The sequence below is a fragment of the Acinonyx jubatus genome, chromosome C2 (assembly GCF_027475565.1).
Source record: "Acinonyx jubatus isolate Ajub_Pintada_27869175 chromosome C2, VMU_Ajub_asm_v1.0, whole genome shotgun sequence".
Classification (NCBI taxonomy): Eukaryota; Metazoa; Chordata; class Mammalia; order Carnivora; family Felidae; genus Acinonyx; species Acinonyx jubatus.
Window position 1 is genome coordinate 66910397 of NC_069384.1, and position 25210 is coordinate 66935606.

At 36.9% G+C, this 25210-nt stretch overlaps 1 protein-coding gene and 1 long non-coding RNA gene across 5 annotated transcripts in view; one reads left to right on the plus strand and one right to left on the minus strand.

The window, feature by feature from the left end:
* Positions 1–25210, minus strand: part of KPNA1 (karyopherin subunit alpha 1) — a 70078-nt gene that overhangs the window by 3697 nt on the left and 41171 nt on the right. For all 3 annotated transcript variants that reach the window (XM_027060989.2, XM_027060990.2, XM_053220930.1), the window contains 9 exons: positions 22593–22687; positions 15975–16106; positions 14505–14593; positions 14066–14165; positions 13358–13521; positions 11930–12008; positions 7518–7643; positions 5751–5878; positions 1100–1278 (listed from right to left, as the gene is read on the minus strand). In XM_027060989.2, the coding sequence (XP_026916790.1) occupies positions 1100–1278; positions 5751–5878; positions 7518–7643; positions 11930–12008; positions 13358–13521; positions 14066–14165; positions 14505–14593; positions 15975–16106; positions 22593–22687 (1092 nt within the window). The remainder of the gene's footprint in view (positions 1–1099; positions 1279–5750; positions 5879–7517; positions 7644–11929; positions 12009–13357; positions 13522–14065; positions 14166–14504; positions 14594–15974; positions 16107–22592; positions 22688–25210) is intronic.
* On the plus strand, positions 23–24970 carry LOC128315195 (uncharacterized). 2 transcript variants are annotated; one of them, XR_008297690.1, is made up of 3 exons: positions 23–248; positions 1579–6688; positions 15852–18678. It is a non-coding gene; the product is annotated as an uncharacterized LOC128315195 (long non-coding RNA). The 2 variants fall into 2 exon arrangements; XR_008297691.1 differs by lacking the exon at positions 23–248 and adding an exon at positions 21284–24970 and having other exon boundaries at positions 1272–6688; positions 15852–19472.

Genomic DNA, 25210 nt, shown 5'->3' on the forward strand with positions numbered 1-25210 from the left:
GTCAACAAATGTATAATAAACTAGTAAGTCCAACTAGAACAGTTACCCCACACATTCCCATTACTAAGTTCAAGCCCATCTGAGCTAAGCTTTCTTTTACTTGCAGGCATAAGCAACCTCTAACCACTACAGCAATACTGGAAATAAAAGGTAACACTGCTCAAAGGAAAAAAAACATATACATATCCATGTTAAAAATATATAGATCAAAATATTAATCGTTTATCTCCGTGGAGAAAGATCTCCAGGTAGAGGAACATTTTTTTTTATATATTTCAAAATGTCTTACACTAAGTGGCTGTCGCTTTTATAAGCAGTATTTTTTATGGTAAATTGTTAAAAATCATTTTGAAAACAATTCTGCATTATTTGATAAACTTGAAGATGAACATAACCTGTGATCCCTAATTCCAATCGTAAGAATAAGCAAACCCTGGAGTAGTGGTTTTCAATCCCAGCTATACATTAAAATCACTTAGGGAACTAAAAGGTTAATGTACATTGCTAAACCAATGGATTAATAGTTAAGACTGAGAGACTGGAAGAATGAAGAAGCCAAAAGGCAGTGACTCTTTAAGATCAAACTCAGAAACATTTAGAGTCAGGAACACTTTAAGAACACAGGAACCTGTTGCAATGAGCACTGGGTGTTGTATGGGAACCAATTTGACAAAAAATCAAAAAAATTTTTTTAAAACACAGGAACTGAGAGATGCAATTCAAAATTAGAACTGTAAATCTTGGAATAGAGTCAGGCATCATCTACAGTACATCATCTACAGTAGATATGGATGTTCTTAAAGGTTCAGATGGAAGAGTAAGAAATTTTCTTATTTTCTCTCCGTAAGAAAGAGTACCAAGGGCAAGCAGAGCCCGGGACCTGGGAAGATACTTAGAGCCCAGTGTTAAATGGCTAAATTATGAAGGGTACTCACTTCTCTTCGCACTTAATGCATATTCTTTTCCAATTCTACATACTAAACATTATTCATAAGAGAACAAATTTTTCAAAGGAGTTTGCTGTCATGAACAGATGTGGACAAGCCAGAAATGCAAGAAGAAAAACAATTTCAGGACATTTTAAAACACTCTATCTTACCATAGGCTTCTTCAATCAAAGCACAGTAAGGGTTAATGCCAGTGCCATTCCTTTTGGCTTCTTGTTCTCCAAGCCTCAGGATATTTTCCAAACCATTTAGGGCAACCTGTACAATCTTAGAGTCCATGACTGTGAGGAGATCACAAAGTGGTTTGATACAACCGAGTTCTACGAGGTACCTAAATTAATACAAAGAACAATTTAGTCAAACAAGGCTTTCAATTTCATAAAGCTTTCATGAAATAAGTGGGTCATTCTCAACTGTAGAAATAAAAACAGGCACACCCATTCAACCACCCAAGCTACACTTTATCACAAATGAAGCTACAAATAAATGAAAACTAGTTCTCAAGCACCATCTCCACTTTTTCCCCTCCACAATTATTGGACTCCAAGAAACTAGAACACCCTCTTTCTTTGAATATGAGCAACTTGTCAAAATAGTATAGTTTTGACTGATTTCATTTTTGTTCCTGTAGATAATCACACCTCTGAAACAGGTGCTAAAGCCACCATGGGCCCAACAGGCCAGTTCTGTTTTGTATAAAGAACTCTTGAAACTCCAAGAAAACAAGTAACTGAATTTAAAAATCAGCAAAAGACCTGAACATACATCTCACCAAAAATATACTGATGGCAAGTAAGATATGAAAAGATGTTCAACATCATTATCATGTCATTAGAGAACTGCAAATTAAAACAATGATGCCACACCTATTAAAATGGCTAAAATCCAAAATGCTTGACAATACCAAATGCTAACAACGTGGGGCAACAGGAACTCTTTTTTTTTTTTTTTTTTTTTTTTGCTGGCGGGAATGCAACAGGATAATCACTTTGGAAGACAACTTGGTGGTTTTTTACAAAGCTTTTCATACAATCCAGTAATTGTACTCTGGACATTCACCCAATTGAGATGAAAACTGAGGTCCACACAAAAACCTGTAAACAAATGTTTACAGCAGTTTTATTCACAACTGCCAAAACCTAGAAGCAACCAAGATATACTTCAATAGGCAAATGGATAAACTGTAGTATATCCAGACATGAAATATTAGTCATAAAAAGAAATTATCAAGTCATGAAAAGACATGAAGGAAACTTAGACATGCTAAGGGAAAGAAGCCAGTCTGAAAAGATTCCACACTATATGATTCCAAATATATGACATTCTGGAAAAGACAAAACTTCTACAAAGACAATAAAAAAGTATAGTGGTTGCCAGGGATTTGAGGGGTGGGGGTAAAGGAGTAGTGATGATAGGTGAAGCAGAGGGGATTTTTAGGGCAGTGTGACACTGTATGACACTACAATGGCAGAAAGAGGACATGTATTCACCAAAACCTATAGAACTGTACAACACAAAAAGTGATTCTTAATATAAACTATGAACTTTAGTTAATAATGTATCCGTATTGGTTCATTAACAAATGTAGCTCCGCTAAATGTGAGAGGTTAATAGAAGACACTGCAGGGGAGGGAAGTATATAGGAACTCTGTACTATCAATCTCAATTCTGTAAAACTAAAAATGTTCCTTTAAAAAGTCTTAATTTTTTAAAGTTTATGCCATATTTAGCTTTATTATTTACTCAGGAATGAATTTAATAATAATGTCTAACTTTATTTAAATGCTTACTGACAATTAAAGGCTATATATCTTATTAACAGAAATCAGGCTTAAAGCTATTTCTGACCATTTCTCCTTCCTTTACACCATAGTTTTGAGTCACCAAAACCTGTCAACCATTCCTTTAACGTATCTGTATCATTCTCATTGTTTTTCTTAAAAAACAAAAAGCAAGCTTCTTTTGTGATTATGTTAGTTACAAATTTAGAAAACAGAAAAACATACAGAAAAAGTATACAGAGATTAATCACTATTATATTAATCTATTATATACCACTGTTGCTTCTTCTGTGTCCTAATTTTTATGAAAGGGGCACCCACCTCCCATTTTCTCCATTTATCTTTGACTCTTCCCTTTCCTTGCTTATAGCCTGCCAACAAGTCCTACAGATCCTTCTTTCCAGTATCAAGGTCTGTAACTCCTACTATAAGTATTATTTTAATCCTGGCCATCACTATACACTACACTAATGAAGATGTTAAGAACATCCAACTGCTCTTTCCTGTGCTCAAAATACTATGTTCTTTGTATTACTCTTAACACTAAAGACACTCAGAGTCTTCCCAATATACTAAGGCCTTCATCCCAGTTTCCAAAGCCCATCAGTTCCTCATCTTGCAGAAGAATAAACTATAGCAATATTGATTTGCCTCTTCCAATAACATTATCTGTGCACATTCCCTCACACTTCCCCTGCTATTCTCTCTCCTCCAAAATAACCAAATCTCTACCCAAATGGCGAGTTTCTTCTCTTTCATGAAACGTTCTCTAATTTAAGGCCATATTCTTTATCCCTCATAAAGGGATATCCTCTTAAGGGATATTCTTTATCCCTTAAGAACCAAGGAACATTTAGCATTTGATTATATTAACCTAAAATTATGGATTATTTCCAAGTTACTCTAATTGTTTCTTGCATCTAAATCTTGTCTACTCAATAAGAATAAGCAAAAACCACCCAGATGTCTTTTATTCGTTTATTTTCTGTAATTTGGACTGTAATATTTTTGTAATAATTTTTCCACTAACTTCATCTGTTTAAGAAGAAACTGCTAGGAGATTGATAATGAACTCCATTAATATTAAATAACTATGCTGAATTTTAAAAAGGAATAGTAGCCTTTTTTACTCTTCTCTAACAGAGCAAAATAACCCTGAATAGTTTCAATGAAATATACCACGGTATTTTAGAAATGTTTTATTTTTTTAATATTTATTTTTGAGAGAAAGAGAGAGCAAAAGCAGAGGAGGTGCAGAAAGAGAGGAAGACACAAAATCCAAAGCAGGCTCCAGGTTCTGAGCTGTCAGCACAGAGCCCAACACGGGGCTTGAACCCTCAAACTGTGAGATCATGACCTGAGCTGAAGTCAGATACTTAACCCACTGAGCCACCCAGGTGCCCCTAGAAATGTTTTAAAAATATGTGTACAGTTTAACCATTTCAATTAAGAAAACATGCATCTTCTACATTACTTACTACTGCCATTACTGGGATAAATGCCATTACCGGTAGTGGCATATTTATAATCATAGTACCCCAGAAATAGAATCTCAGGAGGTAGAAAAAAGCCTAATCTCATACAAAATGCTTCTGAAGACCACTTGAAATCTTCCTCGAAAACCCGTCCATTATGAACTTTACCAAAATATCTACTTGCAATGTGTTAGTCTATTTAAATATTATTTCAGGTATAGTTATATTCTGTATCTAACCAATTCCTGAAATGTTAGGACTACTTTACCTTTTACATTTTTAAATTCCTAACAGAGCACTAAAAATTATAGTTAAGTGTGAACATTTAACCCACAAAGCAACAATATGAGTAGTTGTATTCTTCCTGATATTACATATGAGGAAGGGATTAGTACTTCAACACTTATTTGGTTTTTTTAATTTAATTTTTTTATTTTTAATGTTTATTTATTTTTGAGAGACAGAGCATGAACGGGAGAGGGTCAGAGAGAGAGGGAGACAGAGAATCGGAAGCAGGCTCCAGACTCTGGGCTGTCAGCACAGAACCCGAAGCAGGGCTTGAACTCACAGACTGTGAGATCATGACCTGAGCCGAAGTTGGACGCTCAACCGACTAAGCCACCCAGGTGCCCCCAACACTTATTTGTAATCATCTTCCCCTCATTTGAATTCCCCATAAAGAAAGTTAAGGCAGACTAAGAGTCTAGGTTCCATTTTCCTCTTCATCATTAATCTTTTTTTATCTGAAATACTGAATGCCCATAATTTAGCATTTAATTATATGATGTTCCTCTGAGGAATTGATTCCTGTCCATATTTATGCCTTCTCTAGCCATTAAGATTATAAGCCACCCAAGGAGTCATTTAAGTCTCAAGCTAATAGAGATCTCTCTCTATTGAATACTACAGGACCTCAGGAGACACTTGCCTCTACTAAATTTGGCACTTTATTCTAAGATAGACTTCTCTTTCAAGTTTGATCCAGTTCTAGTAAGACTTCTAAACTAAAAATGGCAAGAATTAGGGGCACCTGGGTGGCTCAGTCAGTTAAGTGTCCGACTTCGGCTCAGATCATGATGTCACAGTTCAAGAGTTCGAGCCCTGTGTCGGGCTCTGTGCTGACAGCTCAGAGCCTGGAGCCTGCTTCCGATTCTGTGTCTCCCCCTCTCTCTCTCTGCCCCTCCCCTGCTCACACTCTGTGTGTGTGTGTCTCTCTCTCAAAATAATAATTTTTTTAAAAATGGCAAGAATTAGGTACCAAGGTTAGATTCTTAAGGCTTCTACAAGTAACCTTCTAGACTACCTGTTTCTGACAAAAAAGCTCCAGAGTAGGCTAAAGCCACCCTATAAATACTAATATTGTCTCAAACCTCAACTATGCCTTACTTCTCTTATCCTCGAATTATTTCAGCAGGAGGGAATGGAAGAATTTGAGTCTACTTTGAAACTTAGAACAATCTTGCAAGAGATTAGCATAGAGCATTCATAACTAGTAGACATAATAATTTTTCCTTTGATTTACAAGATGCTACCTGGCTAGTACTTACTTGATCTGTTCAGCTGATCCTCCAGAAGTTGCATTTGTGATGGCCCAAGCTGCTTCTTTCCTTGTCCGAAACTCAGCAGTTTGTAATATACTAATGAGGGCTGGGAAAATGTTGGCATCTATCACAGTCTGAAATTTAAAAATTAAATGAAAAGGGAAATTACAAAACTTGCAAAAATTTCATGATACTAATTATAACTTTTTAGCTAGCTTCACTAATGACACGCCTCCCTCCTTTAAAAATTAACTAGAAGAAGTCCTCTCACCCCTGACCTTTCAACTGTACTTGGTACACTGATAACTCTCCCTGGAGTCTATGTTCTTATAATCTCCTAGTTTTCTGCCCAAGTTCTTTTCTCTTTGACTGTCCTCTCTCATTTCACCCACAGTAACAAATTATGGAAGTTCAATTTTCTGTTCCTCTGCTAGTCTCATTTCTTTCACAGCATCCAACTCCGACACTTGTGATGTAACCCTCCAGTCCTCACTTTTGGGCACCCCAGCCCATGATAGCCAACAATCTGCTTTAGATCGGCTAATCACTTCAAACATATCATCTACCCTCTATATCAGGTCAGGTCTCCTCTCAAAGTTCTTTTTGTATTTACAAAGGCTCTTTTTTGTATTTATTTATTCTAAATTTCATCAGTCACTAAGTCTCTACAATCTCAATTTAAAACCTCCTGAGCCACCCTTTTCCTTCCCTTTTAGCACTGCCACAATCCTATTCCAGCCTACCAACTCCCACCCAGATTACCAGCACAGCCTATAGTTAGGCAGAGTACTTTTACTCACCCCCTCTCATATATAAACACTAAAATAGTCTGCTTCAAATTACTTTTTTCATGTTTCTCCTTAGCTCAAGAACCTAAAATGGGTTCGTATAATTTCCTATATCAAGAAACTGAGAAACTCTATATAAGACACGAACAGCAGCAGGTAATCAACTATCACTGAAATCCCCTTGTATGCATGCTATGGTATGAACTTCTATAGCTATCAATCTCAGTCCCTGGCAGCATTCTGGGGATGACTAACCATGCTTTCCTGATCAAGAACTCTATTACACTAGTGAAGAAAGTCAGCAAAGTTTAGTGGAAAGACACTTCATCTTGATCTGTCATTTACTAGGGGTTCCCTTGAACAAATCATTTTTCAGTTTCATCCTTAAATGAGAGTATTGGATGAGATAACTATCTCTATGATTCCCCTCCAATTAAAGTCCTAGAGGTCTGTGTTTTATCTTTTACAACCAGTTGTTCAGCCTTTCTCATGGCCTGTGCTGAACCCTTTGGCCCACTGCTTATCTTCCACATGGGTTACTCTCCCACCTAACAGAAGAACAAAATTAAAGGGCAGATAACCTTTTAGAGAAAAATGGGTCCCCAAAGGTTTATGAAAAACTGAAGTTATCCAATAGATGAGGTCTGCTAGGAAAAAATATTTTACTTGGCAAGAGTAAAGCCAATCTATTTAGTATAAAGACCATCATAACATTTCAAAAATACAAGACACTCTCTCAGGTCTTGGCACATCATCAAATATTTAAGGCACAGGGAAAAACCAAGGCCAAAGTATAAGTTTCAAAAGTCTGTAAGGTAGGATAAAACTTCTGTAAGGTAGGATAAAAAAAAAAAAAAATAGATAAAAATGTTGGAAGTTAATGGTCTGCAAGGCAATAATGGAAAAAAAAATGTAAGCCCAACAGAAAAAAACCTAAACCTTATCAATAAAAATAGAAGGAAAAAGACAGATGCTATGGGATTACCTGGATCTGTGCTCTATTTCCAGCTGTGATATTAGATATTGTCCAACATGCTTCCTTTTTGATAGATTCCTTTGGGCTACTCAGCAAATGCAATAAACTCTGCAGAGCTGAGCAATTCAAAATTACCTAAAAGGAAAAGTTTGAAACTTAATCTGTATTGTTCCAAAGAGAAGTAAATCTTTAACTCATTTATTTTAGGAAGAATATAGGCAAAGAAATAATGTCTCCCCTTGAAATTTTAGAAATAACTTTATATATGTAAAAGAATATTCACTGACAATAAGAATTCATTTCTAACATTACCAAAGCAGTTCTGCTAGACACATTGTAACTGTACAACTGCTACTTCATAAGGTACTACAATGTATTGGTCCTTCACCTTCCTATCCCTACAGCATATTAAAAGGCTTTTGGATGTGTAAATATCTGAAGTAGCCTCAGATTTTTAAGTCCTCTGATAACACTGTACCTGGCCGTCAATGAACAAATACATACTACATGAAGTACACCAGGTGCTTTAGAGGACACAAAGATAAAAAAGGATAGGACCCCAGCTATCATGCAGCTTACAAAGGTGAAAGAGAGTGACAAACATACACGAAGGAGCTCTACTCTACCAAAACTAAATTATGAAGTTAAAATGATTGAAATAATCTGTGGTAGGCACAAGAATCAATCACTGAATAACTAACAGAACAGATATCTAGTCCAGAAACAAATGCGGGTATTTATAAGGAATTAAATATATAATAAAGTTCTTCCTGAGGTTAACTGGTTGAAAAACATTTTTTTATTTTTGAGAAGAATTTTTAAAAAATTCTTAACCCATTACCAAATAAACCCACAACCAATTTAAAGAGTAAACATAAAAAAGACACCATAAAACAGAAGTATCAGTATATAGCTGGTTTAGGGATAGTGAAAGACTTTCAAAGCATAAAAACAATGGAAGAAATTACAGGGGGAAAATTAAAATTTCATCAAATAGACATATTTGCATGTCAAAAAATACAAAATTTAAAATGCACACTATGTAATGCAAAAAAAAATTTACAATAGATAAGATGGTTGCTGTCTTTAACATGTAAATTGTTAAGAGAAACTACAATTTTGATAGATTACCTCACAAGTAATGAAAGAAACGCAAATTAAAATAAAGCCATTTGTTGCCTATTAATACAGCAAAAAATACTAAAACTTGTGTTTAAAGAGGCACAATCTTAACAGTATAAGAGATATTACAAAGCCATTTTTTAAATGCCAAAGATGTGCTCTAGAAACTAAACACGTCCAAACACTGGGCACCTGGGTGGTTCAGTCCTTCGGCTCAGGTCATGATCTCACAGTGAGTGAGTTCAAGCCCCATATCGGGCTCTGTGCTAACAGCTCAGAGCCTGGAGCCTGCTTCAGATTCTGTGTCTCCCTTTCTCTCTCCCCCTCCCCTGCTCATGCCCTGTCTCTCAAAAATAAATAAAAGTTAAAAAAAATTTTTTTGGAAAAAAAAAAGTCAAATAATAAAAAAAAATAAACCTGTCACAAGTTAAAGACAGTACTTGCAGAGTAATCATGAAAAAAGACTTCATGGGTGTGGGGAAACTGCCTTGAAACATGGATAGAATTTCATAAGCAAAGAAGAGGGAGGAAGGACACAGCAGATAAGAAAGGCTGGAAACAAAAAAATGCTGAGACAAGCTACAACAAAGTACCAAAATAAGGAAAGAATAGAGCAGTGAGGCTATTAAGCAAGAGTTCTGTACCCCTAAAATTAACAACAGGCTACAAGGAAGAATGAGACTAAAACTGTGAAGTACAAATCCTTTCAAGGTTCTAAGGTAATCAGACGTGGATACTGAAACACAAAGAATCAAGAGCTGGTGACTTGCTATACAAGGTGTGAGAGATGGAGACACCAAATATGACTGCAAAGCTTCAAGTAGGAGTGAACAGTTACCTCATTAACTGAAATGGGGGGGAAAAAATCAAGACCTGGAACTGGCTTTCTGGGGGAAGAAGATAAACTGAGAGAGACAAATGTGAGACATGCCAGCAGAAATATTTAACAGGCTACTGGAGACCCAGGAGTAAAACTTGAGGGACATCAGAAGTAGATGTATAGATACAGAACTTCATTCATTCAGTATTAAACACTGTGCCAGGAACTATTAAGACTGTACAGAAATACAAAAATGAACAAGATCAACACCGTTCCCCCCTCTAGAAGCTTACAATCTAGTGATTAGATAATTACAATACAGTGTGGTAAGTGGTATGATGGATGAAACAAAAGAAGGCACACCTAACTTAAGTGAACATGGCTTCTCAGAGAAAAAAACAGTAACAGGAAGTCCTGAAGAATGAGACGACATTAGTGGCAGAGTGTGTATTAGTGTGAGTCAGTGGTTAAAAGCAGGGATGGGGATGCAAGCCTATGTTCTGAGCAGAGAGAAGCAAGCTTGTGTTAAATCTTAGTGCTGAATGTGGTCATAGCTAATTTAAGGAATAAACATGGCAGAAGCACAGAGCATGGTACGGGGAGGGAAAGAACCTTTTTGTGAATAGCAAATACAGTGAAATGGTTTAAAAATTCAGAAAGTATAATAAAGGACTATATAGTTAAAAGCCTCCTTTCCATTCCTGTATGCCAGCAACCCAGTTCTCCAGAGACAACCAAGATTATTAGTTTCCTATGTATTCTTCTGGAGAATTTTTATGCAAATATAATCAAACATACATATTATTTTTTTCTCTCCTCTCTGCCTCCTTTTATATAAATACTAATATATTCCACACACTATTCTGCTCCTTGTTTTTCTTTTTAAATGATATAACCTGGAGGTATTTTTTTTTTTAAATGTTTGTTTATTTTTGAGAGAGACAGAGCACAAACAAGAGAGGGGCAGAGAGAGAGAGAGAGAGACAGACAGACAGAATCTGAAAGACTCCAGGCTCCGAGCTGTCAGCACAGAGCCTGACATGGGGCCCGAACCCATGAACCATGAGATCATGACTGACCTGAGCCGAAGTCAGACGCTCAACTGACTGAGCCACCCAGGTGCCCCAACCTGGAGGCATTTCTATATCAGTGCTTAAGGGCTTCCTCATTCTGTTGCACAGAATTCCATTAAAACTGGTGCCAGATTTCAAAGGATCTTAAACACCCTCAAAGGACAACAGAAGGCCATAAAAAGATTTTAGGTCAGAGAATGACATGATCAAATTTGCATTTTATAAGCATCCTTCTGGTGATACAGGAATATAGCAAGAAATGCAACGGATGAGTAGAGATGGCAGCTAGTGACTGATGACAGAGGTGGAAAACAGGGAAATAATCCAGCTAATGTCCAGGTTTTTGGATTGGTCAAGTGTTGGTGCCATTCACTGAGGTAAATAACAAATAAGCAGAGGCCCCGATATACCAGGGAAAATAATGGGTTCCTTTCTGAAGCATAAATTTGAAGTAGATATTAGATCTGGAAGACACCTTTGAGTACAAATCCAAATTTTAGGGATTAGAAAAGTGAAGACATTAAATGTCTTCCACCTAAGAGCTGGTTAAGAAAGAGTTATGGCTAAAATCTTATTCTCGATTCTCAATCAAGCTGCACCAGGGTGATAGCTGAAGTTATAAATAAAATCAGTGAATAATTATCCCCTCCAGGGGATAATCCCACAAACAAGAACAGGAAAAGGAGCGCGCTAAGAAGTGGTTTGTGAGACAGGAGACTCAAAATAACTGGAACACCACAGAAGCCTAGGAAAAGAATTTTAAAGACAATGCCATTGCATCAGAGAGATCAAGAACAAGCCACTGTGAATGATATATCTTGATACAGAGGTTGAATAGAATGGGAGTGACATTAAGAACAAGGAAAGAAGGGGCACCTGGATGGCACAGTCAGCTGAGCGTCCAACTCTTGGTTTTGGCTCAGGTCACGATCTCAGGGTCATGAGATGGAGCCCTGCATCGTTGCTGAGCATGGAGCCTGCGTGAGATTCTCCCTCTCTCCCTCTGCCCCTCCCCTGCTTGTTCTCTTTCTCAAAAAAAAAAAAAGAACAAGGAAGAATCCTCCTCACATAGGAGATTTAGCATGCACAAAAAGAAGGAAGCTATCAGAGAGGAGATGAAGATGACAGAGAAAGGCTGCTACTGGAGGCTTCAGATGCTCACAAGAACCACTTCAAGTAGTAGTGGGAAATAAACCTGACTAACTAAAGGGAACCCAAAATTGCTCCAAGAAACAGACAAGATAGAGACAGTGAAGGTACTAAAGGAGCTGCCTAAGGCAACATTTTTGACAAACATTAATGAAACTCTCCCCAAAAACATGGAGTTAAATACTGTAATAGAAACATAATCACGGGGTTCAATGTACTGTTTCTGAAGGGAAACAGTAGTCACCACTTATTCATACCTGGGTCTGAATATCATCGCCTGTGACAATGTTTCCCACAGCCCGCAAAGCAGGAGAAACCACTTTATAATCATTATGCCTGCAACCAGAAAAAGAAATATCAATGCAAGAGTTCTAGCCTTAGTCTCTTTTCCTTAGGGCTGAAATCCAAACCAAATAATGTAACATGATGTTAGAGCAGAAAGGTACCTACGGTAGTTGTTAAGAGAACCCTAGGAGGATGGGTTTCGTATATCCCCTAGAGGAATTATCTTTCCCTTTATTTAGCACTTTTGGATAAAAACTACAAATCTTTCCTAATAATCTTTCCCAGGTATTTCATCACCTGGATACCAAGATTTCCCTCTCATTCTTGAATACAGTTTTCATTGCCTCAGAGTTGAAAATGTGCCAACAGGTGAACTAACTTAAAAATGAGAGCCAGGCTCCACACTTCAAAGAGTGAACTCTTTCTATTAAACCTCAGCCAACTTACCAGTCAAAAATATACTCTCCATGAAACCCTGTACATATGTGAAAAAAGCTTATTGAAAATCTTAACTTCAGGTTAATATGCTTTAACTTCCCTTAAAAATTCTCTTTTCTTTTCCCTTTAATGAGACTGATCACTCTTCTCAAAACTTGGCCATTTCTCTCACATTTATTTTAGGATCTGATGACTAAAAAGAAATGGTTAAAATACACCATAATCTAGTGACTAAAGAACATAAAAGGTTACTTCCCAGGTTTTGAATGCTGCACTTCTGCCTCGTGCAGCTTCATCTGCCTTTAATTCATAACAGCATTATGCTGTTCATCTGTACTCAGTTTGTGGTCAGCTGTACTCTCAGAGTTTTGTATTCTGCACATTAAACTCATCTGATGCATTCCACATATCACATTTGGGGTAATGTCTCCTTTCACCTACTTTGTACCTACTTCAATTAAATTTCATGTGGCTAGTAAACGTACCATTTCCCCATTATGTTATCAGTCTAATTTTTTCTTCTAAAGAACTGTCTAAAAATTGGATTAATACAGCCGTAAATTGTTTACACAAAGGCATCACAAGGAGATACAGCAAAATAAAATTCAGAGTCTAACACCAGTCTAGATTAAGCTCTAAATGAGACAGAAAGATAAGGAATGACTTTTAGTGGCAATATGCCTTTCACTATCTATCCAGGGGTTGGTCTCAGGTTATTTATCACTAACTGGAATTACACAGTTTTCCAAATGTTCCCGCTGAAGGACTGCTCATAACAAAAGGGTGAGCAGTTCTTTATATAAGCCTCAAAACAAACAGATTTGACATCAATGTAAGTTACAAAAGAGAGCAGCCCAAAGCCCAATAAATTAGTACAGTGTATTAATTAGTATTTACCAGCATTTAGAAACTAATAAACTAACATAGGGACAAAAGAACAGACACACTTTAAGATATCTTACATCAACAACTCCACAAGTCTCCTACAGACTCCTGCATCAATGACAGCTTGAATTTTATCATTGGGTCCATCGGATAGATATGAGAGGGCCCAGCAGGCATCAGCCAGTACATCAGTGTCACTGACAAATAGCAACCAGGAAAGCACATTCAGGCAGGGGGAAACCTGTAAAGGGAAGATGACATGATAATGAAATTCAATGGAATAAAAGCCAGAAGTGAGGTGAGAAATTCCAAAAGGCAAGCAGCACACACTTGGTAATTTCTGGGGTGATTAATACTTCTAGAAATGGAGTAACAAGTGGCTAAGTGGCATTTCCATCTTTGGGAATGCTGAGACCAAGGAAAATAATTTCAGAGACTGAAGTATATACCAGTTCTCAGAATGAGATTCCTTGTTGAAAAACACTCTTTGTGGACCAAAGAAGCAAAGACATTTTCACAAGTGCTAAAGCTAATAAATTGTGAATTTTACTGTGCTATAAACAAAAATTGCCCGGTTTTAAGATTAATTCAGAGCTAATTTTTACAATGAAAATTTATCCCAAATTAACACAGAAACAAAAAGCCCTATTTCTGTAGAAACATATAAAATTCTAACATTTTAAATTTTATGCAAAATTACCAATCTTTCTGTTCACATTAATATTTGATGCTACACTCTTTTAATTGTACTTTTTTCTGCCCATTTCCATAAGCCTAATCCTTACCTTTGCAAATTCTGGAGGTGGACTTTTCCCTCTACAGAGATTAGACAAAGCCCATACTGCATTCCGCGTCATGGTCAGGCGGTTTTGCTTTGAAAATAACCTATAAGCATGATGATACAATGGTAAACTATATAATAGACATTAATTATCTGATAGCATAAGATAAATACTAAATCATTTAATGCTACTCATAAACACGTCTTTAAATAGCTTTTCTCCAGAAAATAAAGTTGAATTAATTCTAACAGCACTAATTCAGAATACTGGCACTGGAGTAAGCTAGAATGCCTGAAGAAATGACCTGAACAAGTTAATAAGAAAGTATCTGTAATGAAAAAGAACAATGGAAAATTCAAAATGATTTCTAAAAATGCACTACTTCCTGAGGAACTTTCCATATTTTTACTACTCAAAAAAAATAGTAAGAATAGAAACTTACTGCAAAAGAGGGGGAAGAATATTGCAGTCTAAGACATAGTCCCTGCACATGGTACTATCTCCAGCAATGTTGCCAAGAGCCCAGACTGCCTGTGAAAAAATTACTCATTAATGACAGGTTGTACAGAATTCTCTGATGCCAAAATACCACAGTAACTCTTTACAAAATTATATGGTAGCTAATCAACGTACACACTGACATTATGAACATTTCTAAGTTCATTATCAGGGAATCAAATGAAGTAGTTGTGGGACTGGGGGAAGAAGATCAGTAATACTATAAAGTATACATGTGAACACTCAGGGTATAAGTTTATTAAAAGGAGGAACCAACCAGTTCTTATACATATTTTTTATCTCAGGGGACTCCCCACCACCAAAGTAACCTTTCATATAGCCCTTAATACAGAGCAGAGGTTCAAATGGCTTATTCAGTGGATTAAAAATGTTATCTTAAGCTTATTTACAAAAGAAAGCAATGAACAAAGAATCAAAGAATGTAAGAGCATCAAAATGCAGAAAGCTATTAAACTTTTGGGAGGAATATATTGTCTTTGACTGTGATAATGGTTCCACGGGTATATACCTATCTTAAAACTTATCAAATTGTACATTTTAAATATATGCTGTTTTTTGTATGTAAATCATACCTCAATTAAGCTGCAGAAGAAAATCATACTCATTTAGCAGTGATTTATGTTTATGAATTTGATAAAGTTGGCGGTAATAAAAAATTCCTGCTTTCTAGGTCTTTTTCTGCATAAAAGTGGCAAAGACCTGCTACTTACTAGAGATCCCTACAAGTAAAAGCCCAGTAACTGCTTACATGTTCTAACAAAGTATACAGGGCTTAGGGCGCCTGGCTGGCTCAGTTGCTGGAGCATGCAAGTCTTGATCTCAGGGTTGTGAGTTAAAGCCTCCCACTGGGTGTAGAGATTACTTAAAGATAACATCTTAATAATGATAATAATAGGGGCGCCTGGGTGGCTCAGTCGGTTGGGCATCCGACTTCGGCTCAGGTCATGATCTCACGGTCTGTGAGTTCGAGCCCCACGTTGGGCTCTGTGCTGACAGCTCAGAGCCTGGAGCCTGTTTCAGATTCTGTGCCTCCCTCTTTCTCTGACCCTCCCCTGTTCATGCTCTCTCTCATTATTTTTATTTATTAAAAATAAATTTATTTTTATTCTCAAAAATAAATGTTAAAAAAAAATTAAAAAAAAAAAGATAATAATATAAAAAGTATATAGGACTTTAAAAATTTCAGCGTTGGAAGGGGAAGGAAAATGGTTTTATGAATCCAGAAGAAATTCTGCCTACATTCACTATGGTATTTTCTATTTTGGTTTAGATTTCTAGAACACTCCTGTGATGAATCATGGCTTGTCATGGTGGTAAAACTGAGGCCCTGAATGTAAGACCAAAGGAAAAAATGGTATTCTTTGACCTGCTTTTCTTTGCTTCATTTTTTTACCTGCTCCTGGACATCTTCAAACTCTGAGCTGAGCAACTCTATGAAGATGGGCACAGCTCCTGCCTGAATCACAATCCGGGTCTGAAGAGAATTTCCTGAAGCAATATTTGTCAGTACCCAAGCTGATTCAAACTATAAAGATAAAAATAATTTTATTATCTTATTAGCATTTAATAGCTTGTTTTTAGCTATAACAATAAGGTTTTCTGTACATGAAGAAAAGAATCTGAAATCATTATTTGCACATAATCAGATGGATTCTGTATTACTTTTAAATGGAGAATTCCAGTAGAAATACTTCAGACTACAAGAATATTCAGGAGGTCAAAGTAGAACTGACATAAGACCATGAATGGAATGAGGGACTGCTTCATATGCTGACATGAATGATCTCCCAAGATACGAATGAGAAGAAAAGTGTAACGGTGTACATTAAGATAGTATCATACTATATTTTCTAAAAGGGTTAAGAAGCAATATATGCATTAGTTTAGTTATTGCACAGAATATCTCTGGAAGGATACTATAAGAAACTGTAAGAAGTAAGTACTTGTTACCTACATGGAAAGGCAGGGGTGAAAGGGAAATCTCATAAAACCTTATGTACCTTTTGGATTAAACCATGTATATTATCTAATAAAAAATAAAAGTAAATAATTTCTATAGGATAAGCAAAGTGTAAAGGGGAGAGGATGTTAATGTAAAATGTGCCGGATATAGGCACAGTAAAAAAGGCAAAAGATATTTTAAGTAATAAGTAGGCCAAAAGGAGTTAACTGGTATATAATTAATAGAATTGGCAACTTCAGAGCGTTAAGAGCTTCTGACAAATGAGAAGCCCCCAAACAAAGGCACAGAGTTTAAAACTTTTTTTAGAGAGCATTCTTAAAGTTAAGTAAACTGAAGATATGAAGGAAATTATAGCCAACAAAAAGTACAGCATTTTACTAATCTGCCCATCTCTGTACTAATTTGACTGTCTGGCCTAATATGGAGAAATCCAAGAATGACTCCTGAAATTCTATTTAAGAGTTCTTATTAAACTTTAGTTTTCTTTCCTTCTCCTGTTCTGTCTTCTACTTATCCTTAAATGAAGCACATATGCAAAAAAAAATCAGTGGTATGTCCCTTGAAAGGGAGAGCAAAAAAGTCATTGAAAGGTGGAGCTGTGACTCTTCTAAAGCTTTTGGGTCAACTGAAAGGCAGTTGTCATATGGAAAACTAAATCATCCATCATTGGGGTTTGGGGAAGGAGGCAGAAGACAAGGAAGACAATCTGATTGGCATAGTCCAAAGCCATGTGAATGCTAGCAAATTCACAGCAGAACACACTTAAAGGAGACATTACAAGAAACCTATAAATGTGACATACGCAAGTGAGACACAGTATAGTCTAGTAGCCTAATGGGACAATGATATTACAGTAAGCAGAAGGCCCAGACTAGGAGCACCACAGTTAAAGGGACAATATTTTCTTTTTGGTAACTTTGTTATAAGAGAAGTTCAACAGATTCCTAAACACTTGAACATCACAAAATAAAAATCCCATCATATATCACCTCCATAATTAAATCACTCTTGAAACCAGTGCTGAATTAAAACTTCGCATTTGTTCAGTACTTTGTATTATGAAAGCATTACTCACATACTCCTGTGTTCCTCACAACATCCCAGAGAATTCTGGCTTTTGTGGTTTATGAATGAGGAAACTATCAGAAAAAGGTCCAACAATCTAATGATCTGCGTAATGTTACACAGCCATTCAAAGAGGACTTGATTACCGTCTCCTGATCAAGTATGCTTATGAAGCCCGGCCACTCCGTTCTCTCTGACACATACCTGTAACACTGACAAGAATCTTTCAATTGCTTGGAGTTTTGGTATCTAGGGCAAGAAATTTCAAATAACAGTATGCCAGAGATACATGCCAGATTATTTAGGGGATGCTAAAAAAGAGAACGGTTCACCTAGTTTCTTCTGCTTTCTAGGAAAACTAACTAGCAGAGTTAAAATTGATTAAGAGAGACAGATGATGTGAATACAAAAGCCAAAAGCAAGTCTTCCTACCAGGCAGCAAGCTCCAAGTTTAACAAAGAGTTGTCAGATACTAGTCAAAGTAATGAAAACTGTGAGGAAAAAGCAGTGTGTAGAGAATGAGTAAGATCAGCATACATACCGATCCATATTAAAGAGAAAACAGACTGCAGTGAGATTTTGATGCAAATGAAATAACAGCAACCTGAGTAAAGGATTATTAAAGAATTATCAATGAGAAAAAATCAGAATACTAACTGCTGCAAGACTTCAAACTGCTATCTGCCTGTTGATGTTTAGTATCAAAGGTCTTACAAGAAATGAGAGGGAATTTCAGATGCTACTGAAAAGAATGAAATGGAGAAGCAAAACAAAATAGAGTGAAAATGATTAGAAAAATGGGGAATAAGTGAATAACAGGCTAAACACAGATGGGAGAAAATTGGCAATTAGGATATCTCAGCAAAAGAAGAACGTACCAGAATTACCTTTATTACTAAGAAGTACACAATAATGATAACCTCTGAAAGCAAAATTCAAGGCCTCCCTTGGTAAGAAGAGAAATCGGAAAATACCAGGGACAGAGACAGATGAAGATGATCAACAGAACCAGAGGGGCGACTGAAAATCGTGTTTGTACATGAATAAAGCATTCTCTCTCTCTCACGCACACACAGTGATTACTCTGACATTTACCCTGTAAAAACTCATCAAGCTATATTTATGCCACTTTCTATGCCCATCTGTGTATTTGTGTGCTATGTACATATGTAGGAATGAGAAAGAGGAGGGAGGGAGAAAATTCCCCCCAGCATACAGGCCCTGTTAAAGTGCTGGAAGAAACAACTTTCAAATGTGTTTAATATGTATGTTTGTAAAAAACTGGTTGTACTTCAAACTATGTAACATCTCTTTGAGTACTGCCATCATTTTGTTGTTGTTAATGTTTCAGCCTTGGGTCCCATATTAGAATCTAACGTGAAAGAGAGCTGTGAAATGTGGACGTCCTGTTGCAAAAATGACTGCATAAAGTTATGATAGAAATGGCCAGGAAAGGTAATATAAGTAACCGTGAAACTCAAAACATCAGTAACATGATGAATACAATCTAAGAAATGGCATCACTTAAGTAATAAGCAGTAGCCAAAGTACCTATAACCCTTACTTCCTCTTTTTGCTTTAAACTACTATATTCTTAGTGTTCCAAGAATGGTACCATGCAAGGAAAACTACCTGTCATGCTGTGATTGCTTAAAAATTATCAGTCCACTATTACTTTTCACTGTCCAGACTTGCTAAATAAGGCTACAGTTGAAATCTGAAGGACACACTGAAGATTTGATACTTTCTCTCTTCCCTTTCTCAGTCTCTACCTTCTGGTGCTCAGTTCCTTAAATAAGGAAAATGAGAATCCAAAGCTGAAGTACTTCTGACCTCCTATCAAGTTTCCCACTCCAGGTTGAGGTACGCCTGGTTCCCTTTCTCCATTTGGATCAGGACTCTGTTGCTGGCCACTTTGCCGGGTCCACTCTGGTTCCTAGCAAATGCCAGGCTCACCTGGAGAGCAAGTGAAAAGAGAGGCTCACATCAGAAAAATAAACCCAGATATCAAACTGCAGAGAACAGTGCCTGAGTCATCTGAGCAACCTTTTAAAGAAAGGTAGAGGGATCAATGAGGATGGGAAAAGACATAGGAGGATGAAGGCTTACTGCAGTTTATCACATTAAGCTTTTACATGGGACAAGAAAAGCAAAAATGGGGAAACTAAACCAATTTCATTTCAATTTACAATTTTAAGAGTACCTAATGAATGCAACTAGGTTGCAATTTCCTTATTTCTAGCTGTTTTCATACTAAGCTTCTGTAAGAAGGTTTCAGAATGCAACATCTCAGCACTGCAAAGGACAGTACAAACATGCTGGGCCTGGATTCAAAAACCAAACAAAGTGGGCCCAGGGAATATACCATAAGGCAGACCAATCGCATATCAAAGGTTCAAGTATGTCTGAGGCTTACATGTCACCGAGCTTGAGAATGCTCTTAGGGAGATGAAACTATGTTTCCAAACTCCTAGATTCCACCCATGTTCACCTTGTTTGAAAGCAAAGGAGTATCTGGGAAGCACTGCCCAAAGCAGGCATTTTTATCTCCCTGGTGTGCGGTACCTCACTGATTTGGGCATAGGGAGAACCAAAATGTAAGTGAAAAGAGACTTCACTAGGATTCACAGTTCTGTATCTACAGAATGAAGGGATTAAGTTTGTCCACTTGGTTTATCAGTGAGTTTAGCTATAATTATGACCATGTATTATTACTCTCTTTCTGGAAGAGAAATGGCAGAAGCCACATTCCAAAAGCACACTATTCAAATTTCTAGTAAGTAGACATACTACCAGGGACAACTTCCATCCTAGTGTTAAGAAGATACAGGAAAGAGTACCCTCTGAGCTGCCCAGAGCACGTCTACTTATGTGAGCACGAAGCCTCCTGGCTCTACGGTCTCCTTCAATATACTTGCTCCTCCTGCTTCTGGAGTGGTTGACATTACCCACTGCCCACACTGGAGAGAATACCATATTGTACTTAAAACGTACACCGAAGAAAACCTGAAGATGATGACCTTTATATAATAAACAGCTGGTTATCTCTCAGAGTCTTTGGACAGCTAAGTTGAAAATCATGAGGTGGTCACTTCCAGAGGAATGATTTCTCAATCTTTCAGCCTAATTATTAGTTTGCACAAGGGTGGAATCTGAGAATTTAGATAGACGCAAATTAGAGATTTCCAAAGGCTTTCGTCTTCAGAAGATCCAAGCTCTAGGATTAGAATCACAAATGATGTAAAATTTACATGTGTTAGCCAGGAGAGGGCACTAAGAGGACATACTGCACTCTTTAGGGAGTACTGGAGAACATGGAGATGTGGAAAGACCCATTTCTCTTTTTTCATTTTAGGCCTTCATTTATACACATTAAGAAACTAGACATCTGTGACCACCTATTAAAAACTGCTCAATCCAGGAGTAACTTCATGATCTCCGAACTACTCTGTCAGAGGATATAAACATGAACAAAATGATAATTTTCCCTACCTCCCTCTTCCTACAAAGCTTTTTCAAATGATAAACTGCAGTAAGGCTCTTCATTTGGTCCCTCTGGTTCTCTTGGCAGGTTGCTTAGGGCTCAGGCTTGGTACTCTGCAGTGTTGGTTGTCTGGATTTCCTTTTTTTTTTTTTTTTTTTTTCTGATAAAAGTCTCTTTCCTTGCTCTCTAGGTGAACCTGATTATTTTTCAGGTGTCCGATGATCCTGGCCTTAGATGGGGACCAGAATTACAATCCAAGAGGCAGCCACCAAAACAGAATCCTAATTCAAATGAACTTGGGGATTAGTCAGTGTCAAACTGGAGAAGAAAAACTGATGGGACATTGAAGTACTCTACCTTTTCTGGATTTCTTGTTTTTCTTCTGGAAATAACTCATCACCGCAACAAAGAGAGTAAGAGGAGGAGAAAAGTCGGGATGGGAGGAAAGGAGAGAAAATATCAAGACAAGGCATCAAGTTTTATGAATTACCTACAATCCTCTGGAGAGTAAGGAACCTGGGGACAGAGGTTATTATCATTTATAAAAATGTCCCCCTCCCTACAGCCTCAGAGAATAAGGCAAAAGCAGACAAGAGGGTGAAAGTTACCTTTACGATTAACTTGTTATTGTCAGATATACTTGGAAAATTAACCTCATTTTGTGATCCACTTTGTACCTAACCAATTTTTATAGTTGCAGAGTCTTTCTAAAGGGCCACGCCCTTCAGATTAGATCCTATAAGTGAGAATTTAGATATCACAGGTATTGGTTAAAGAATAACACAGAAACTGATTCAATTGGTTACTCCAAGGAAGTACAGCTACTGAAAAATTGCCAGTCTACTAAAACTCAACTTTATTCAGGGAAAAAAAAAAAACCCAAAAACAGTATTTAAAAATTTCTAGATAACTCCCAGGACGAGTCAGTTGACAGGTGGTTCTCTTTACTGTGAAAACTATCCAATCCAGAAGTTGCAGAATTTCCTCTTAGAACCCCTATATAATACAGTACTGACAGACTAAATTAACACAGCAGGAAGCATGGAGATTCATAAGGCTATCTCCCTGGAAACTCTTCAGGGGAATGGGAAGAATTAACTGGAACCAGGATTGGGGATTACTGAGTCTAACCTAGCCCATGTTACACAGCCCTGACAAAGCCGACCAATGTAATCTAAAAATCTTCCAAAACCAATTTTATGTAGCCCACACTTAGATTCTTATAGTGACTCTTCAACTGCAAACGATTCCCTATTAAATGTTATCCACAATCATCATAAAATAATCTTCATGATAAAAATGACATGAATTCTAAAGAGTAAAACCAAGGGCCTAGATGTTGACAAAGCTATCAAAAGCAGCTTGCAACGTGGTTGTCAGGAACATCATATCAAAAACGAACCCACTGTATAAATTAACCTAAGTAACAAATCTGTATATAAAATGTAAGTTTGTAAAGGGATTTAAAATATGAGGCAAGAAATGAAAATGGTTCGCACCTGCAGTGTACAATTCTCTTTTCGTTTGAGGAACTCCACAAACCTGGCCACTACTCCCGGTGTGCTGATGACTTCATCAATAGGAGGATTAGGTTCTGTCTCCCCATAAAATAAAAGGAAAGAAGAAAATAATTCTTTCATTTCAATGCAAGGACTTTATGAGCTCAAATTTACTTCATAATATCCCTCCCTCCATTTTAGCATCTCTTTCATGTTGGAAATCTAAGAAATAAAATGTAAAATTCTAAATGTAAAATGGAGCACAGTCACTTTGAGACTAGGGTAGCTCAAAAGGTTTCACAATAAAGTACGCGTTAACATGGAAATGATGGGCAGAATTCTCAAAAATTAAAGCCATTGCTTCTATAATTTTAGAAAACTTAAGAAAGTAGGGGGGAAAACATCCAAAGATGACCACTGTTATTATTTCAGAATTCTTCCTTCTAGCCCCTTCTCTGTAGATGGGGTTTTACTCTAACAAGAAGTTGTTTTAATAAACTGGATTAGGTGACTCTGCATGTGCCTGCAGGATTTAATTTTACAGCTGCAGTGTTAAATAGGAGCCAGAAATAATTCATTAAGGATGACTTGCCAACTTAATCTCACTTTTCATTTACGACAACAGAGTATTTTATAAATGAAATCATTTGGTAGAAACCTGTTGGGTTAACAGAAAATGTCCTAAACAATCAACATGGTAATTTCAGCAAGAGATTTGACAAAGTTCTTGATGATATTCACAGAGCGATGCAAGAAAAATGACAGATTATAGTACTAGTAGGGATTCTTAGACAAGTCCAAAGCTTTAATGAAACAAAGGTGATTAATGGTTCAATGTTAATTTGGAGAGCGGTCTGATGACCTGTTCTTTGCCTGGTTCCACACTTTTATCAACTATTCAGGTAGTACAAATAAATTTGATGATTATAATAAAGATGAAGTAATTAATATGCTAGATTACAGAAATAACATATAGGAAGAACAACAATAAGCTGAAGTTTGCAATAAAACAACGGGGATAAAGCAGGATTTAGCAACTGAAATTTATAAAAATATTTTAAAAAATCTACATGACTTCACAGATGAATCCTAAAACACATGTGCATGAAAAGAAGTTCTATGGGAGTTTAGATGGCTGCAAATACAGTGAACCTTACTGTGCCATGACTATCAAAATAACTGCTGCTATCTTGGAGTACATTACTGGAACGTACAGTCCTAGGACAAGGAAGGCAATCTGTCCCCTCACCTTAGGGTAACGAGAACACATCTGAAGTACTATATTCTAGTTACCACATTTTTTAAATGTTTATTTATTTTGAGAGAGGGCGTGCACACGCATGTGTGCCAGGGAAGGGCAGAGACAGCGGAAGAGAGAGAATGTCAAGCAGGCCTATGCTCAGCATGGAACCCCACATGGGGCTCAATCTCACAACCCTGAGATCATGACCTGAGCCGAAACCAAGAGTCGGATGCTTAACCGACTGAGCCATCCAGGTGCCCCTAGTTATCACATTTTTAAGAGGGATGGCTAGGAAACTAGAATCTAGGCAGTAAAGTAGTAGAAAGCAGCAAAAGGCCCTAAAAGGTCACATGGTGTGAGAAAGCCATTAGGCTTAGCACGCTGAAAAGAGACAAGAGGAGTGGGAAAAGTGTACATGATAATAGCCTTCAAATATTAATAAACTGTCACACGAGAAATGTAATTTTTGTATCACACAAAAATGTAAATTATATGTTATAGGTTTTTATTCCAGTTCCCTCAAGGAATATATTAATTTATCACTAATGACTCCAAAAAACTATACCTTAGTACTGGGCCAAGGGTAGCAGCTATTTATTTAAGGTCAATGTTTACTATCAACATTTTAATGTGGTTCAGAGTCATAGTTCTGTTTACTTGCCCAGAATGGCGAAAGTATCATATTCTAGTCTACCCTAATTATACCAAAAATAAATAAATAATTACCATGCCCAGCAATAACACTGATCTTTCAAATGATATATTTTTTTAATTCTTTTTATTTATTTTTGAGACACAGAGACAGAGCATGAGTGGGGGAGGGTCAGAGACAGAGGGAGACGCAGAAAGAATCTGAAACAGGCTCCAGGCTCTGAGCTGTCAGCAGAGCCTGACACGGGGCTCAAACTCGTGAACCACGAGATCAAGACCTGAGCCGGAGTTGGATGCTTAACCAACTTAACCTAGGCACCTCTCAAGTGATATTTTGACAGTTTTTCTTGGGGTGCCAGGCTGGCTCAGTCAGTAGAGCATGCAAACCTTGATCTGAGGGTTTTGAGTTCGAGGCCCACATAGAGATTATGTAAAAATAAAATCTTTAAAAAAAACAAACAAAAACACTTTGTTTTGTTTTTTTTTAAAAGAATGGAGTTTCTCAATTTGAATTAAAATGAAATACTGACTACTGTTCTTATCACTTTAAGGTCTTTTATAAAATAGCTCAGAAATTAAAATAATGCTCCTTTCTGGTCCTGGTAAGATTGCATAAATAAATAAATTCGAAAATTAGCCATACCTCATAATTATACTTATGTCTATAAGTGTCCTTTTATTCTGTTGATAGACACATTCCAAAGCAACTTACCTGTGATGTGAA